Here is a 17,425-nt window from a genome sequence, read left to right on the forward strand (position 1 = left end):
TTCTATATTTCCTTTCCAAAATGATGCCACTCAGCAAATCCATGAAAAGATGATGCCGTGTGTTCTTTGCTGGTTAGCCTAGATGCTGTGGACCTCTCTCCATCATAATAATTCGCAAGAGTGAAAACACACACATATTGTTATTGCCAGGAAAATGAGAGATGGCTAGAACTTAAAAATTAAAACTGAAGGAGTAGGAAATTTCTCTAAAAGAATATTAAGGTTTTGTCATCTAGATGCAATAAATTTCTTGGGCAGATATTTTAGTCAATGCTCAATTTATTAAAAAAGCATGATAAAGGACGATTATTATCTAAAGAAGAAGAAGAAAGGAAAAGGTGGAGAAATATGTCCCGGAACTCTTAGACAAGGACCATGTAGGCTTGGTCACAGTGAGTGTGAACCTAGGTCAGTGCTCCTTGTGTTATGTCTTATAGATAACAGGAGTATGGAAAAATGAGCATGCACTCTCCACATCATCATTATGGCTCGAAGAATATTTACACAGCAAGCAATTATCAATGGAATCAAATGGATATATGACTATGTTTCTTTTGATTTTCATTGTGGTATTTCAGAGATTAACTAGAAGCTGTAGAGAGCCAAGAGAACTCAGTGAAAGAGTCACTTAAAGTCACCCTGAATTACTGTGATTGTAGCAACAGTGTTAAATACAGTTAGCACATCAGAATAAGTGATTGTTAAAGCAACAAAAACTGGCCTGCTAAAGGAATATAATTTTAAATGTTTAAAATACGGGTATATTGGGGTGTGTTTGTGTGTGTGTTTTTGATAGCTAGTTCTAAGATCTAAACAAAATATGGTTACTTAAGGTAGTATAAGTGTTTTCTAACTTGGAATCTTAGGAGCCAATAATATGTTGTTTAAATTATTCTTAAACTGTTGAAAATCTGTTTGTTACCAATAGAAGCCATAGTTACCAAACTATAGAATATTACTAAGTATAGGGTGGGCCTCATGCAGTATAATCTAGGCATATAATTTATATTTAGGGCCAAAATATAACCCAGAGACCATTGAAGGATCAGCCTTTAAACAATTTAAAATTAAATTTTAATTTAAAAAATTATAAATTTGGAGGCTATTAAATTATTTTTATACTGAGCATAAGAAAAAAATGTTTATCCCAATTTAGGTATTATATTATGCATTATACTACATTATATTACATAATATGTCATATATAATACTTTTCTTCCCAAAGAACTATTCTTTATCAAACAACCCAGTTTTGCCCCTGAAAAGTCCATGATATCAGAATTCTTCTTCCTCAGGTCTGAGTTACCAAAGATTTAAATGCTGACTTCTCCCTAAATATTAGAATCTCTTTAATAAAAGAGCTCAGACACTTTTTAACCTCGTCAATAAACAAAAGGGTCCTAGGTAGATAGATCAGGCATTGTCTTTGAAATGATGAAAGTGCGAGAAATGACGAAGTAGGATTCTTAACTTCTTATATTTGATTAGTAAAGATGGTGTTATATTGCTGGTTTCAAGGTCTATCTAGATAAATATTAAATGTATTTTATTAATATTATCTAGATGTACATATACTAAGAATATTAGATATACATGTCACTTTATATATTTACATATAACATGGTTAAACTAAGTTCCATCCCATAAGTAGATATTATTGCTTAATATACCTACATAATAATTACCTTGCATAGTTATTAGTTTAAAATAATTAATTCATGGCAACAATGATTATTGAGTTAACTTTCCCCATCAAGCAACATGAAATTCTGAAATCAATTTATCATACATTCAAAGTCTCAAGGGCTATCAACATTGAATGCAATTGATGAGAAACAACAGCAAAACACACCAATATTTTCAGTGTTGTCGATTTCCATTAACACAGTCATTCTCGTGTTTAGTACTTTTTCTCTGATCATCTAGCATCATAGCCACAGTTTAGAATGGTGTTATGCTTATTAAACAGAAACAACTTGTATTCTTTTCTTTGTGGAGAATTGAAATTATTTTGCCGAAAGAGATGGCAGGGGACCATACCTGAAGGGGTTATTTACGTCGCCAGGAATTACGTTGTTGCATAGGGTGAAAGAAGAAAAGCAGAACTTGTCACACACTTGTACAGGTGACCGCCTATTATTCTAGATAAGGAGTTCATTTTATTTATTTATAAGCTGATGTTTCCTGAACCTAAAGGTCATTCCATAAAACCTAAAGATCATGCTCTCTATCCAGTATTAAGAAGTCCTGCCCTTCCACATGTCAGCATTTTCTGTGTTTTGTAATATTGCATATAATTATCAGATCCTCTTGGTCTTTAGCATGCATTAAAATTTTTAAAAATAACACAACAAAAGGCAACATCTCAAAGAGCAACTTGCTACCTATGTCAGTGTGCTTCGCTAGTATGAATTCAGTGAATCGTGATGCATTTTACTGGGATTTGAAATTTTACAGGAGTCATCAAGACCGCCCTCCCAAACATGGATAGAGAGGCTAAAGACCAGTATTTGCTTGTTATTCAGGCAAAGGATATGGTTGGTCAAAACGGCGGACTCTCAGGAACCACGTCAGTCACCGTGACCCTAACTGATGTCAACGATAACCCTCCTCGCTTTCCTCGGAGTAAGTACCTTATTATGTCAAGTATCACAAGTGCAGTAGCTTTCCTTGCCAACCTACAAAAATGTCTTCAAAAAGGATTTTTTTCCAAATTCTTCTCAAATAATTATTTTACTACATTCTCTTACAGTTTTGTTTAATCAAGGAGATGATTTTATTTTAGAAATATGGAATAATAAAGCTACTGAAAATAAATAGAAGCAATCATATCTTCATATTACTTCTGTCTTAAATTATAACATGGTTCTTTTATTTACATGATTTGAATATGAGATAATTATGTTTGTTTATGTATTAATGGTTTTATTCTAAGACTTATTTTTTTAAACATTCTGTAAGCTATGTGGTTGTTGCCAATTAGTAATGTAAAAATATTGCTTTATTCATAAAGATAAAAATAGAAGGGTACTCAACTTTTTCATTTTTTATTTCACACTTTTTTTGACCACTTATACACAGGGAGCATTCCGTTAGCAATGTTACCACATCTTTCTTGAGCAAACTCTTAGTGTTTTAAAAGAAATCAATCTAAAACACCAGAAAACCCCATGCCTTCAATTTAGTTCCTTTGACCAAAGTGGCTTTTGATTTAACCAAGAAAAAGAAAAAAAAAATTTGGTAGGTGGCAATGTCCTGATTATAAAAAAAAAAAATATATTCATCTCTCTTAGACTTGCCTTTTTGTTTCTTTTTATAAGCGTATGTGGTACTTCTTTAGAATTCTCAAGAACGTAAGGAAATTGTACAGACTACGTCAGTAAAATGCGTGTGACAGAAATGGGGAACTAAGCTGTCTTACAATCAGATCTTAGAAGAAAACGCCAAACACGGAAACTTTCCCTGCAGATGTGATTGTCACTGTGTTTCCCTTCAAATACTGCTTCTTTAGATATTTCATTTTTATTTTACATATTTTAATATGTATATTATTATATAACATACATTTCAATACCTCTTGGCAAAAAAAAAAAATTACCCTAAGTTTAGCATTTTTTTTTTTTTTAAAAAGGAACCTATTCTTGGGCTCTTGATGGCTTATGGGAGTGAGAGGATTGTAGATTTAAAAAAGTATAAAGGATAATGTAGTTACATTGGGTTCACACTAAAATTAACTGTTCCCCTTTTCATTAAGCCTGCAGTGATAACAAATGGTACTGAAAATTTTTGTGGTTTCAGTTTTCCTGATTTGATCAGATAGAGCACAGGTCTTCTAACTTACTAGATCCTGTCTTCCTTATTAAAGTGAGGGCAGCCAAGGATATGTCCTTAGGCTTTTCGTCTTTGCTGGGATTTTTCTCCACCATGTAGTTACTATTTGAACTTTGAAATTTTAGGATTTTACTAAGGACACTTCTGGATATGTGAAAACGATCACCAAAAATGATGAGCATTATTGTCATTTCTGTTTTAAATCAGTAGTTCCAAAATTTAGAAAATTGAAAACCGAAACAATTCTCAGCCTAAAATATGATTCCTTCACATAGGTGATGTTTTCCTTTCTGTACTCCTCTCAGAGAGAATCCTTCTCTCTTGATGATAAAGTGAACGTGCACATCACATTTAACAACCAAAAGGAACTGGAATAAGGTAGAGGAAGCAGGAAAAAGTAGATAATTAGAGAAAAATGATGAAGGAGCTTAACCTGAGGAGTTTCCTAGTTTTGAGGGGAGTGTTTTCTTCATCTGCCTCCCAAACATTTTAATTTTTTTTAGGAGATGTTAAAGAGAAATTTTTACAAAAGAATTTTTATAGTTATTCTTCCTTTCTTGCTTCTTTCTTGCTGTTCAAATAATATTGCTTCTGCTCTTGTACCATTGTGCCCCAAATCCATCCACCATAAAACCCACTCAGGTGATTCTTATTCTTGGTAAATACATGAACTAAAACAAGACTAACATTGTCTTCAAAAACTTTCTTGTCCAGTTTTCTGAAACTTTCTTTGTAAAAGAAACTGTTATGTAAATTCCAACATTAAGTAAGCAGAACTATTTAGGCTCTTATTCAGTGATTGAAGCCTAAACTATACAATTTTTAATATTTTATTATATTTTAATTATTGATGTTCATTGGTTACATATATGTATAATTATTTTAAATTTATCTTGTATTTAAAGTAGCATATTTCTCTGGAAATACAGGAATGGAGATTCTTCTCCTACCTTTGATTATTATCCAATCATCCCCATGAAATAACTTGAGGCTACATGAAACTTGTCAGATGTCTCATATTGCCTTAGCATGCTCTTTATCAAAAAAACAAATACAAATTAAGCAAAAATGATGCAAAATAGCTGAATGGTCATATTTCCCTTGTTTAGCTTGGTGTAAGGTTTTGTTCATTTTTTGTTTTGAATTTTACAGGATCTTACCAATATAATGTCCCAGAATCACTGCCAGTGGCCTCTGTGGTGGCCAGAATTAAAGCTTCCGACGCAGACATAGGAGCTAATGCTGAAATGGAATACAAAATTGTGGATGGCGATGGATTAGGGGTGTTCAAAATTTCTGTTGACAAAGACACACAGGAAGGAATCATTACTATACAAAAGGTAATATTTATTTTTTATTTTTGTTTTCTGTAAGGGTGACACCACAGAAATTATTCTATTGAGCACTGCACAAACAGGAAGACAATGAAATAGAAACCAAAGTGCTCAAAACTTGAGGCTACGTCGCCATTTTTTCTTTATTAAAATTTATACTAATTGAAGTGCTTTAAGAATTCATACAAACACAACATGGAAAGTCGTGAGGGCTATCGTAATGCCTTTGATATAAGTGCAAAGGAGATAGGCGATCATTATCATCCAAACTAGAAACTGCTTGCTTGCCATGGTGTATTTAAATTAACTTCCAGACTGATCAGATATGGGGGGAAATGAGCTGTTTACTCCCTCTGCTCTGTCTAGACATGCTCTTTGATAAATATTCATTTTGAAAAGTGTCAAAAGGAATTGTTACAGGATATAGTCTTATTATCTCAAATATGTGAAACGCTAAAATTTAAAATATATATGAAAATTCCCATTCCCCAAATGCTGGGATTTTATGCCTGTCTGACAGTCCAGGTGTATAACTCTGTAATTAACTCTCCTCAATAATTAACACGCATCAATAATGAAAGTTATATTTTAGTCGTTACAGGAAAACATATGTTTGGTTTCAGGCCAATGGGAAAAACATTTTTGCAGTTATTTCCAGTGGACAGCTGCTGTTTTAACTCAGCTGGTAACAGTCTGTGTGAAAAAGTTATAATAACTAGGATTGGCCAACTGTTGGTAAAATATTTTGTTTTGTTGTCTAAAATAAAAGGAATGCAATAAGGTACACTGCTGCTCAAATATTTCGAAGATTCATCTGAAATCTCATATTCAAGAAGGGTAAAATATATGTGGAAATTATTGTTATGAGCACATACGCATATTTCATATATTATGAGATAGTATAAATAATAAAACAAATATAAATATATATTTCATATGAAATATTTGATTCAGAATTAGGAAAAATTATGCTTGGTTCTTTAATACTATATTTAGATGTTTTAGAGAATTGCTAAAAAGAAAACTATTTTTTAAAAAACTGGATAAAAATGAATTTATTCTCAAAGCATAAAACTAATCAAGAAATTACAAGGTGAAAAATATGACTTACAATAATATAAAGATATAATTATTGCTGTTATAGGTAGTGATTGATATCTATTAGACTTTGAGTAATGTAAGGGCTTTGTTTTACTCACTTTTCTGAGCACTCAAAAACGTATTATTAGTACAGAAAAAATATGGAAACATAAAATGTCCAATAAAAGAAATGGTTAAATAATTTATAATATTGCCATATTTGTAGAATTTTGTGCATCATCAAAATGATGTGATGAGATTTCCTTTGCATATTAAGTAATATAGAAAACGATTATAAAAATATAAGGTAAAAAATCAGTATCTAAAATTTTATAAAAACATGTTTTAAATTTTATGAAAATTGCATATTTATATGGAATAAAATTTTTATGAAATAGATTACATTTATATAGAGTTTTTCATTGCATGAGAAATGTTAAAATGTTAACAGTAATTATTTCTGGATCTTTATTATGTTTTAATATGTACGATCCATTAGTGATTTTTACAATTACAATGTTATTAGATTCATAAAAATATTAATAGGCCAAAATATATCCCATTACCAGCACTTCATAATTTGCTCTAGTCTTATCGTGGATGAAAACTGCTTGTCTGAACGCAGGAAGTCATAGATGTCAGTCAGTGGGTTCAGGTTTTGTCTATTGTTGAAGCTCTCTCGAGTCCTAAAAAAGACGTCATCCCCTGTCTGGTGAAATGAGATTTAAAAACATTCCAAATCCTTTAAACATTTAGATTAATGGATTTTTAATTTTGGATATTAGAGATCCATACCCCTGCACAGCCACCTGAGTGATGTTTTGCACCTACCAAATACTTGATAATTGGCAAAGATTTGTCATTCAGTCATTATATGAGAAGTAAACAGAGTATCTTAATAATTTCTTATGCTAAATGCAAGCTCAGTATTGCATTGTTTTCAGATTCTTGGCAACTAAAAATAGCTTTTATTTCTTTGTTGTCTTCTAACATATGAATGCTGTCCAATTTTTGTTGTTTCTCCTCCTGTGTATTTCTTGCATAATGTCAGCAATTGTTTGGGAACAATTAAGCACACTCAGTGCTCCAGAGAACCCCGAGAAACAATGATGGTGGAAATTTTAGTTTTACTGCTGTGACATAAGTAAGCAGTAAAACTTCAAGCAAGTTTCATTCTTTTTGAACTTCTATGAAGTGTAAAACAGTCGACATCTAGCTATGAAGTATCAAGAAACTACATTTAGGCTAAATGCTGGGCTTCCAAAGAAACCTTTGAAAGCCCAGGTGTTGAACGCCAACTTTATCATTTTGTGTCTTTCAAAGTACTGGTTCATACTGTTTGTATGAACAATAATTTAGACTAAGAAATGAGGAATAGCTTCTTTCTTTTAACATGGTTGCTTAAATTTGCTCTAACTTTGCTAACATGGAAGATTGAGCTGATATTTAACTTTTATCTTCATGTGGAGGTATATTTCCAATGTTGAGGCAGAACCATGAGTCTCAGAAAGCAAAATAGTCTAACAGATTGACATGATCCTAAGCAGTATAGTTCTGTAAATTTTATTGATTATTAACTCATTATATTAAAGCAGATGATCTGAAACTCTCTTTGAAAAAAGTAAAATTTAAACAAACATGGCGTTTACAATACATGGATCCTATCTATGTAGAAATAAGTGGAAATCAGTTATTTTCTTCATGCTAAAGATCTTCAGCGTTAGCATATCTCACTTCATACTTTCTTTTTACCCTCATTCTCCACACAGTTCTGAATAAATACTAGATTTTGGGGGTAATCACCTGGTACACATCAGCCTGACTTTTATTTCCAAAACCCACCTCAATCTCATTTTTTAAAATTGTCATTTTGCATGGTCTGCTAATATAACCCAGTGCCTAACCATCTGCAATTCAAACTTAGTGATTATTGAATTTTTTTCACTTGAAAAATGTACGGCATTATAGATTCATCTAATTTTGGATTAAAAAAAAAAACCTGTTAATCCGTAATTTTCTCAGTTTCAATAATTATTTCAATAATTTATCCATAAACATAGTTCACATTTTACATGCGGCTACTATGTCTGGCACTGTATCAAGATCTCGCATTAATCCAGGGTGGGTTCTCTTTAAAAACCCTAAATAAGGCACATATTCTGACTTCTCACATGGACATCAAAGAGCTATCGGACCCCTAGAACTGTTCCAACTAGTCTTGCCGGGTACGTGTCTCCCCCTTCCTCAGTTTCGTACAAAGATCTAGAGTAGACACCGAGCACTTCCCATTCCTGGAAGCAAGGTCAGTTTTTTTTGTAGCTCTACAAGCTTCCCCTCTTCCTTTCGAGTCTCCTGTGCCCCATGCGTACTGACTCTCACCCGTCTTTCAAGTCTGGAAAATTGCTCCTGTTCTTCCTCCTTTAAACCAAATAAGTAAGGAAAGTAAAATGGTCTATACAAATTGCTTTATTTTTTTTTGTTTTTTTGTTTTGTTTGGTTGGTTGTTTCCTGGAGAGGCAACCCTTGGTTGACCTCACAGATTGCAAGGACCTTATCAGCTTACAATCCCTTATTTTTTTATTTTTTACACCTACAGCACCTGGTCTTCTTAGGTGGTCTCCCATCCAAGTAACTAACCAGGCCCTACCCTGCTTAGCTTCCGAGATCAGATGGGATCGGGCTCGTTCAGGGTGGTATGGCTGTAGACTGAACTGTTTTTCTTATTTAAGGAAGAATGTGTTTGTGCATGCGTGCTTGCATGTATGTGTGTGTGCCCGCGTGTATCTCCCCTGCAATGATGGGAGCTGGTCCAATAAAATGTAATGATGTCTCAGTTCCACACACACCATCCCTTTTTCATAGACTTAGCTGTGGGCACTAGGATGTGGATGCATATCCAAGGCTTGGTAGAAGTGTCCAGGAGAGCTCAGGCCCATCTGCCAGCCGACAGGTCAGTCCCTACTAGTATCTTAAAGATTTGAACACGGTCTAAGGAAGGAGCCAAATAGTGGACCGATGACATTGTTCCCCAGAGAGACAGGGAATGGGGGCCCTCCTGTGCAGATTCCCTGTGTGAGGCGGCATGCTCAGTTTAGAGAATGAGAAGTAGGACAGTCTTCCTGGAGTGTAATGTGGACGGGGATGCTGGCCCCGGACAGGGCAGTGTAAGTGAGAAGCCTTCTTCATGCCCATACGCTTTCTTCACGACGCCACGGTTGATAAATAAGAACCTACGTGCAATGATTTGCAGATGAGAATGGACTGCAAATAAAGATAATGAAAAGGCATTTTAGGTACAGCTACAATAGAATATATTGTGGGATAGAAAATTACAATATTTTCTAATTTCTCTTGAACCTTACAATTGGAATTGTCCGTGATAGTTCTAACTCATTTCAAGCATTTCACTTCTTTTCAAAGGACTGTATCATAATGATTATCGATATTTATTTAATATGTTGTTACTTTCCTGGTCATAGTCAAATAGCACACCTTTTATTATTGAGTTTAAAGCCTTGAGGTCATATCAAGTTTCTTTGCTTGCCCCTTCTTGATCCATAATAGTTAGCTCTTGGCTGTGTTTTTTTTTCTCTCTCTCTTTCTTTTCTCTTCAACATTATCATAAGGTTGGTTATCACTGCTTCAGTCAGAACTGTTATTTTGATAGCTCCTGAGCTCACAGCCTGCTTCTAGCTTCTCGGATCTTAAATCCATCCTTTTAAATTGGTGTTCAGAACTCAATACGTTTTTATTTTTATCATTTTAACCAGTTTGAAAAGAATCTACCTTACCAAAGGTATAAGAGAGCATAATGCAAATTGAAGGGAAGTGGTAAAATAATCATTATTAAGGTTCTATAACTTAGAAATTCTTAAAGAATTCATGGAAGAATTATTAGAATTAATGAGAGCTTTCAATAGTGAGAGCTACAGAAGTGCATTAAAAATCAGTAGCTTCATGATAGCTCACGAGAACAGTTGTGCGAACTTTCGGCCTTCAGTCCACATATAGGGTTTCAGCCCAGTAGGCTTTGAGTATGAAGTATGTATCCCTCTTGTCCACATCTTAAAAATCCTCCATCAAGTTCAAGTGCTTTTCTGTCATGAAGCCAACGTATTTCTAGTCTCCATTTCAGAAGTATCTTTTCTTACACTGTTTTAAAAACTAAAGTCTCTTTGGAGTGGCTTTCTCAGAAGGAAGTCCATCGCCTAAGATTTTCCAGTTCCGTCAGAACCAACAACTACTTGTGGCCCTCAAGGACAGAATTTTGATCTTCAGTTCTACTTAACGGGGTTTCAGTGAAATTGAAGTCCACATTCCATTCCAGGTAAAACATTTTCAATGACCACTCTCAGCAAGTGGAGTTTGCAAAACAATGTATGAGTCACATAAACTCACTGTCCTTTCTATACCACCGAGTAGTGGACTCATCTTTGAAATTCAGGATGGACTTCTGAACCTGGGTCACAAGAGCATTCTGACTAAAACCAAGAAATTCCAAAAGAAGACTAATGAGGCTTTCTTCCACTGTTCTCAGAGTACTTTTAAATTTTCACTGAGATAAACATGCTATGGGCGGTCCACAAAAATGAGCCATTTGTTGCTAGGTTTTCTGGTCTCTCCAACTGTAGGAAAACATTTACAACCAGCTACTGCTAGGATGTTGCCAAGATTTTTTGTTGAAACTAAATGCATTCTGATGATTCTGAATGTCTCTAAATAAGACTTCACATTTGGATGATAGAGTTCCAACATCCATTTAGATAAAGTCATTTCCCTTGGAATTTGGTTATTTTGTACCTGTGAGCCATGCTTGATAATCATCTGAACTTATGTTTTTCTCTACTCTAAGTATACTAAAACTTGAGTCCATTGCTTTTTCATAAACGATGCATTGTCATGACACTAATGAGTTTTATTCCAATTCGAGAAAATTATTACCATATTTTGAAACATTTACATATGCCATACTTGACACAGGATGAACTTAGGAGCAGGGAAAGAAGAATATCAAGACAATCGTTTTTAAAAAGATGTGGTAGAAAAAGAAAAATAACTACAGAGTTCTCAAAAGTTACCTTTAGTCATATTATTAATATTCCATTGTTTTATATAGAAAGTGTTTATTAACATGACCAAATATGCAGAATCCACAAGACTAAAAATTGGTGTAGGTGTTGTCATAGTATTTTTTTTCTTACAATTTAATTATCCTTTCCATAACTTAGAAATAGGCATATATAGTTTAAATATTTTTTTTTAAATGATGACAAAACTATAGTTTGAAACAGAACGATGCGAAAGTATTTTTTATGAGGACCTTTGCAACCAGCCACACAGGGCTTAGAAACTCACAAAGTGTAAACATAGATGTCCCGTGTGAATGAAAACTACATTTTTCTTTCCATCTAGAATACTTTCTTTTTACATTTCCGCATCATAATTTTCTCTTTAAGAACTTTAATTTTTTATTTTTCCTTTGGAGTATGGCAATTCTTCTTCCAGTGTACCTCTGTTTTCAATTTAAGACCTCAGTTGGGATTAAATATGGAATTTTGCTTCTATAAAATACAGTAAAAAATGAGCATTTTCAAAATGCATTTCCTATGAAGTGTAGACACCCATCCAGTCTCTGTTCGTGGATGAATTGTTCGGTGGTTCACATTTTCACTCTATCAAATAATGTATTTAAGCTTCTTCAGGCCACTTCTGCTGTACTGTATTCGTAATTTCCTCATATTTGTAACCTAAAAAAGGTTCGATGATGTAAAAACCATGAAACAATACAGCACAGGTGTGCGGGTATCAGTAATGTGACCAGGCTTTGGTCACTGTCGGGGAGGAAAAGTTGGAATCGGCAATGTCCTGTCAGCCTTCGGCTCAGCTGCGCAGATTTCTAAGCTCTGGCGTTTACTGTCTTGTTGAAATTTGTCCTCTGCCGCCGCCTCCTTGCAGTAATGAGAGGCCGGTTCCTGGAGTCAAGTATGTATTTCAGTATTTCACAAAGTGCTGATGTGCAGTGGAGGAAAATCAAACCAATATTTCCAATTTATTTTTCTTCTTTTCATTATGTTTTTCATTCACATATTTTATTCGATTACTTCTGCTGCTGTGGATGCACATTTCTCAAAATGGAACATGATATTTCTCTCATTTGACTGTGAAAAGGCATAGGTTTTGGATTATTTTAGTTTTAAAGGCCGGATGTGATCAGATTAATACAGTAACTCCAATTCGGTTAACCTTTGAATTTCAGATTATATTTTTCAATTCATTCGACCCATCGTTACTGTGTAATATATGAGTAGATCTTAACATCATTTTAATCATTTTGCACATGTGTGCATGTACATAGGCTGTCATCTGCTTATTAAGGTCTAAATCTTCCTGCATTCGAATAGTCAAAATTAGAGATGAATTTAGGGTCTTAGAAAGAAAATAAGAAGTCAACACCAAAGAAAATTGATAGTAACGTAGACGTCAATACCTAGTAGAGTAGATGAGAGACCAACCCCATTTGCTTAGGAATATTTTCTGTCTTCTTTGATCTCAGTAGTTATCAGAGAGCAATGTTCTCAGAATACGTGTGTATGTCATTTTCACATGAGTCCACCATGAATTTTATGTTCTTGTTTAGTACAAGGCACAGACAATGTAAAATTTTGCTTAGTCCTGTCTTTTCCCATGGTATGTTGTTTCCTAACTTAGTTATGGGTCAATGTTTCAAGAAAGAGATGTTAAAAAGTAGGTAGGAGAGGATTTAGTGAATGTATAGGGAAATTTGGAGAGAGAATTTAAAGACTGATTTTTCTAGTAACTTGAGTAATTGTGTCGTTGCTTCAGAATGGGGGTGTGAGATGACCGATACGGTTTGGAATATGTTACATCCGAGGTACCTGTGATATCTAGGTTAATGACGTATAATCTAGGGGGTCATTGGTGAAAGTTTGTAGCTTGAGGGAGCGGTCTAGAGTACAGACTCAGGTCGGGGGTCATAAACATACATATAGCAATTAAAAGTAAAGGGATAGTTGAGCACATCCATAAAACATGGATATAAAGCGAGGGAAAGAGTGCTTTAGACATTACGTGTGAAAGTGAAAAAATTAAGTTAGGACAAAGGAAGATTCGAGAGGAGGCAAATTGTTTTATTCCTCCAGGATTAAGGTATTTTGAGAGAGTTTAAAAATAAGTGATCAACAAAGCAAAGAAAAATTCACATCGAGCTAAAAAGAATTGCACATGTGCTCAGTAGAAGAAGGAACTGATGGATTGTAAACTGCGTAAGACGGGACCGTAAAGACAGGATGTGGCCAATACGGACGTGATTAGAAGAATCAAGGGCCTGGAGTTCAGAGAAAAACGTCCACTTCTAGATCCGACCTCTCCCCCACCATTCCATTTGGTCATTTCTAGTACATTTTGGCTTATTTTTCCTGGATGTGCCACCATCACACATCAAAAGCTGGTCACCAACTCTTAATTCTCTTCCTTTCCTTGGTTGTATCAGCTTTCTATTGCTACTTAGCAGATCACCCCAAAACCTCGTGAACAACGATTTTTCTTTAGGTCACGAATTTGTGGGTCAGCAATTTGGTGAGGACTCAGCAGGGTGAATTTGCCGCTGGTCTCAGGTGAGCTTGTACATGTGTCACAGTCAGCTACTGGTCAGCCTGACGGCCCCGCCTTCATGGAGGTGGCTGTCTGCTGGTCAACAGAGTCAGGGTCGGGGGCAGGAAATGGTCCCCTCATCATCCGGTAGGTAACCCGGGTTTATTCCAAGAATGGCGGCAACAGAACCTGCATGGTCTCTTGCAACCAACATCCAGAATTGGTGCATCGTCGCTGTCACCACATTATACTGATCAAAGCAAGACAGGCCAGCTCGGATTCAAGGAGAGAGAGGGGGAAATATATGGAAGGAGAGGAGCCATAAAATATTGTGGATACTGGGAACGTACAAAATGGATTTTCAGTCCCAGCTCTGCTCCAGAGAAACTAGGAAAAAAAAGAAAAGAAAAAAATCAGGTTCCACTTAGACGAAATGGCCAAAACAAGACGGATGGATCTTAGGTAAGCTGACATGTATTAGTCTCCTCTCTGCCATCAGCATTACTCACAGTGTAATTGTAATATTTGGCACTGTTTGATAAAGATGCCCAGGAAAACAAACTAAACTGTCTTTGGGTCGCGATCGGGATTCAGTTCCCTTGAAAATGTATGAGGCCATTTCAGGGAGGGTCACAGGGTACGGTCAGCAGGGCATGCTGGGAAATACAGGCCTCACTGCAGTAAGAGAATCCATCATAGTTATCACGTGAAGCAGGTGTTAGGCGCTGGGCAGGAATGTCGTCATTCTCAGTCATTCTGTTTTCTGCCCATAAAGGCAAAACAGTAGGAGGTGTGGTACACAGAATGGTGGGCCCCCAGAGAGAAGGATGTTTTACTCTCTGGTACCTGTGATGTTTTACCTCCCACGGTGAAAGAAACTGCAGATGTGATTAAGAGAAAGGTGCTTGCGATGGGAAGATTATCCTGGGCCACGTCACTGGGCGCAGTGTAATCACCTGGGTCCTCATGAAGAGGGCTGCAGGAAGGTTCAGAGTCGGAGAAAGAGAGTGGCAGCCGCAGGAGAAGAGGAGGACGCGATGCGCCTCACCGATGGAGAGCGGGCTGCGGGCCAAGGACACACGTGAGACCGTTCTCCCCCTAGGCCTCTGCCAACACGCAGATTTGGGCTTCTGACCTCTAAAATGGTAAGACGGTAAGTCACGCCGATGATTTTTAAGCCACTAAATGTACGATAGTTTGTGGACAACAGCAGCAGAAAATTAATACAGAAGTCAAAGAGGAACATTTCTGTGAGTGGAAAAGCCGATGCAGACGCCAGAACTTAAAGGAGAAAGCACGACGTTCATCAGTGAGGTGGATAAGGATCCGGGTTGGCCGATCCAGACTTTCCATGCTCAGGCTCAAGTAATGAATGATGGCCGAGGTGTCTGGTGATAACAGCCCGCAGTGTGTCTCTCTGGGATCTCACCGCGTGACATGGACTGCTTGGCCTCTACGTCACTTCCTTCGCCAGCTTCCTGGGATTAACTATGACTGGTCTTTTTGGTTTTAGAGGATCTGATTCATATATCCAGTTCATTCTGTTTTCATTTTTTTTTTTTTTTCCTTAGTCTGTGGGAACAAAGACTCTGGAGTCACACTACCTATGTGATTGTGGCAAGAGACTCAACCTCTCCTCGAGTCAGTTTCCAGATTCGTCAAAAAAGATATGTTAAAAGCTATGCTATAGTATTATCTTTTAGGTTATTTGAGAATCAGTGAGCATGAGCAATTAATAAGCTTATGTTATAAAACTCTTAGAACAACGCAAACGTGGTAAGGACTGTATAAATATGTACCGTTTGTGCTAAAATACTTTTAGCAGTTTATGGTGCTAGTAAGTTCAACGAATAATCCGAAATGTATATGCATTTCGCCAGTAGTCTTAATTTTTTTTAATTATTACAAAATGGAGATATACCTACTTGAATTGCCTTTTTTTTACTGTTCAGGCTCATTATATCTAGATTAAAAGATTAAGTTCTCACTGAAGTCAGAGGACACCTGTAGCTAGATAAGGAACTCTGATACTCATATCCTTATGTTATTTCTAACATCTTGGCATAGTTTAATGTGTCAGGCTTAAACACTCCCACCGTGATTCATAACACCTTTGTCAGGGCCCAGTTTACCTACGAAGCGGCAGGTATTTTCTGTGTTGTAGTAACTGTCCAGTGGCAACATGTGAATATTCGTATCAAGTGCCTGATAAGCGCCTGTGTTACAGTTTGATTTTTCAAAAGCTAAAATAATAATGACTCTAAAGAAATATAAAATGTATGTGGAGACACCCAGTAATGTCTTTTTGTTGTTTAATTTAAATTTGTCTACACTTATTTTGCTATTTTCTAAATGATTTCTTTGTCCTTAGATTATTCTTTCTTTCTTTCTTTCCTTCCTTCCTTCCTTCCTTCCTTCCTTCCTTCCTTCCTTCCTTCCTTCCCTCCTTCCTTCCTTCCTTCCCCTCTCCTCCCCTCCCCTCCCCTCCCTTTCCCTTTCTTTTTTCTCTTCTCTTCTCTTCTCTTCTCTTCTCTTCTCTTCTCTTCTCTTCTCTTCTCTTCTCTCTTCTCTTCTCTTCTCTTCTCTTCTCTTCTCTTCTCTTTTCTTTTTCTTTCTTCATTCAGCAAATCCCTGTTCTATCCAAGACAGTTGCTACTAATAGAGATTTGTAAGATTAATACGTTTTGGTTCCTATTGTAGATCTTGAAGTCTAGCACAGTGAGACACTTTTAGGGGTCAGTCCCCTGCCAGGACGCCCACAAAGCTGTCAGGACCCTGAGAGCTGTTTTCCCCTTTAACCCATGTCCCATACACCTCCATGGAGCAACTCAATGTAGACTGGTGTATGTAACAATTTGGAAGGTATCTTTCCCTTCTCGTCTATAAATAATAACTTACTGCCCAAATCTGGATTTGGGCTTTGCGATTCACAGAAAATTCAAGGCAAATAAAAGCTTCGAATAGCTGCCAAATTCACTTACAACTGTCAAAGCAAAAGTCCCATTAGCTGAAGGTGCGAGATCTGAGCGGCAGTCGTTGGGCTTAATGACAGTGCACTTGGCTGTGGACCAGAAGCCACACTGAATGAAGAAAACAAAACACGCAGCACGATGATGTATCTGAATGAATTCAAGATCCTATTTTACCTTGAAAACCCTTTTAAAAAAAAATGGCAGGGGAAACTGTTGAGACCCCACTATTTGTGACAGTTTTGTTTTCAAATTCAAGAGACAAATATTATAAACTGACTTTGCCAGTGACATAGGCCCGGGTGTCCTGGGGGACACAGAAGAAAAAGGACATTAGTCTTTCCTTTTATTGGTTCATAATCTGGCAGGAAATAATGGCATTAACAGTGTAATAGTAACACAGCAACTCTTTATGCAGTGATTACTCTGTCAGTCGCTGTTCTAGGGTGCTTTAGATTTATAAATAATTTACAGAACCCCTATAAGGTTGGTGAGGTAGGCAGGTACCTAAGTATGATAACGTCACAGAATGTGAAGCCCTAAATGCTCTTAGAGCCTCGAGAACGCCTGCCAATTACAGTGGAAAGGGAGTGCCTGGCG

At 36.2% G+C, this 17,425-nt stretch overlaps 1 protein-coding gene and 1 non-coding gene across 6 annotated transcripts in view; one reads left to right on the top strand and one right to left on the bottom strand.

Moving 5' to 3' along the window:
* The window catches only part of CDH7 (cadherin 7), a 119,505-nt gene that overhangs the window by 57,163 nt on the left and 44,917 nt on the right, over window positions 1–17,425 (top strand). For all 5 annotated transcript variants that reach the window (XM_016156429.2, XM_016156462.2, XM_016156445.2 and 2 more), the window contains 2 exons: window positions 2,458–2,625; window positions 4,984–5,171. In XM_016156429.2, the coding sequence (XP_016011915.2) occupies window positions 2,458–2,625; window positions 4,984–5,171 (356 nt within the window). The remainder of the gene's footprint in view (window positions 1–2,457; window positions 2,626–4,983; window positions 5,172–17,425) is intronic.
* LOC118610094 lies at window positions 8,833–8,952 on the bottom strand. The gene has a single exon (XR_004953790.1). It is a non-coding gene; the product is annotated as a 5S ribosomal RNA (ribosomal RNA).

Source organism: Rousettus aegyptiacus, unplaced genomic scaffold (genome assembly GCF_014176215.1).
Source record: "Rousettus aegyptiacus isolate mRouAeg1 unplaced genomic scaffold, mRouAeg1.p scaffold_m13_p_12, whole genome shotgun sequence".
Lineage (NCBI taxonomy): Eukaryota > Metazoa > Chordata > Mammalia > Chiroptera > Pteropodidae > Rousettus > Rousettus aegyptiacus.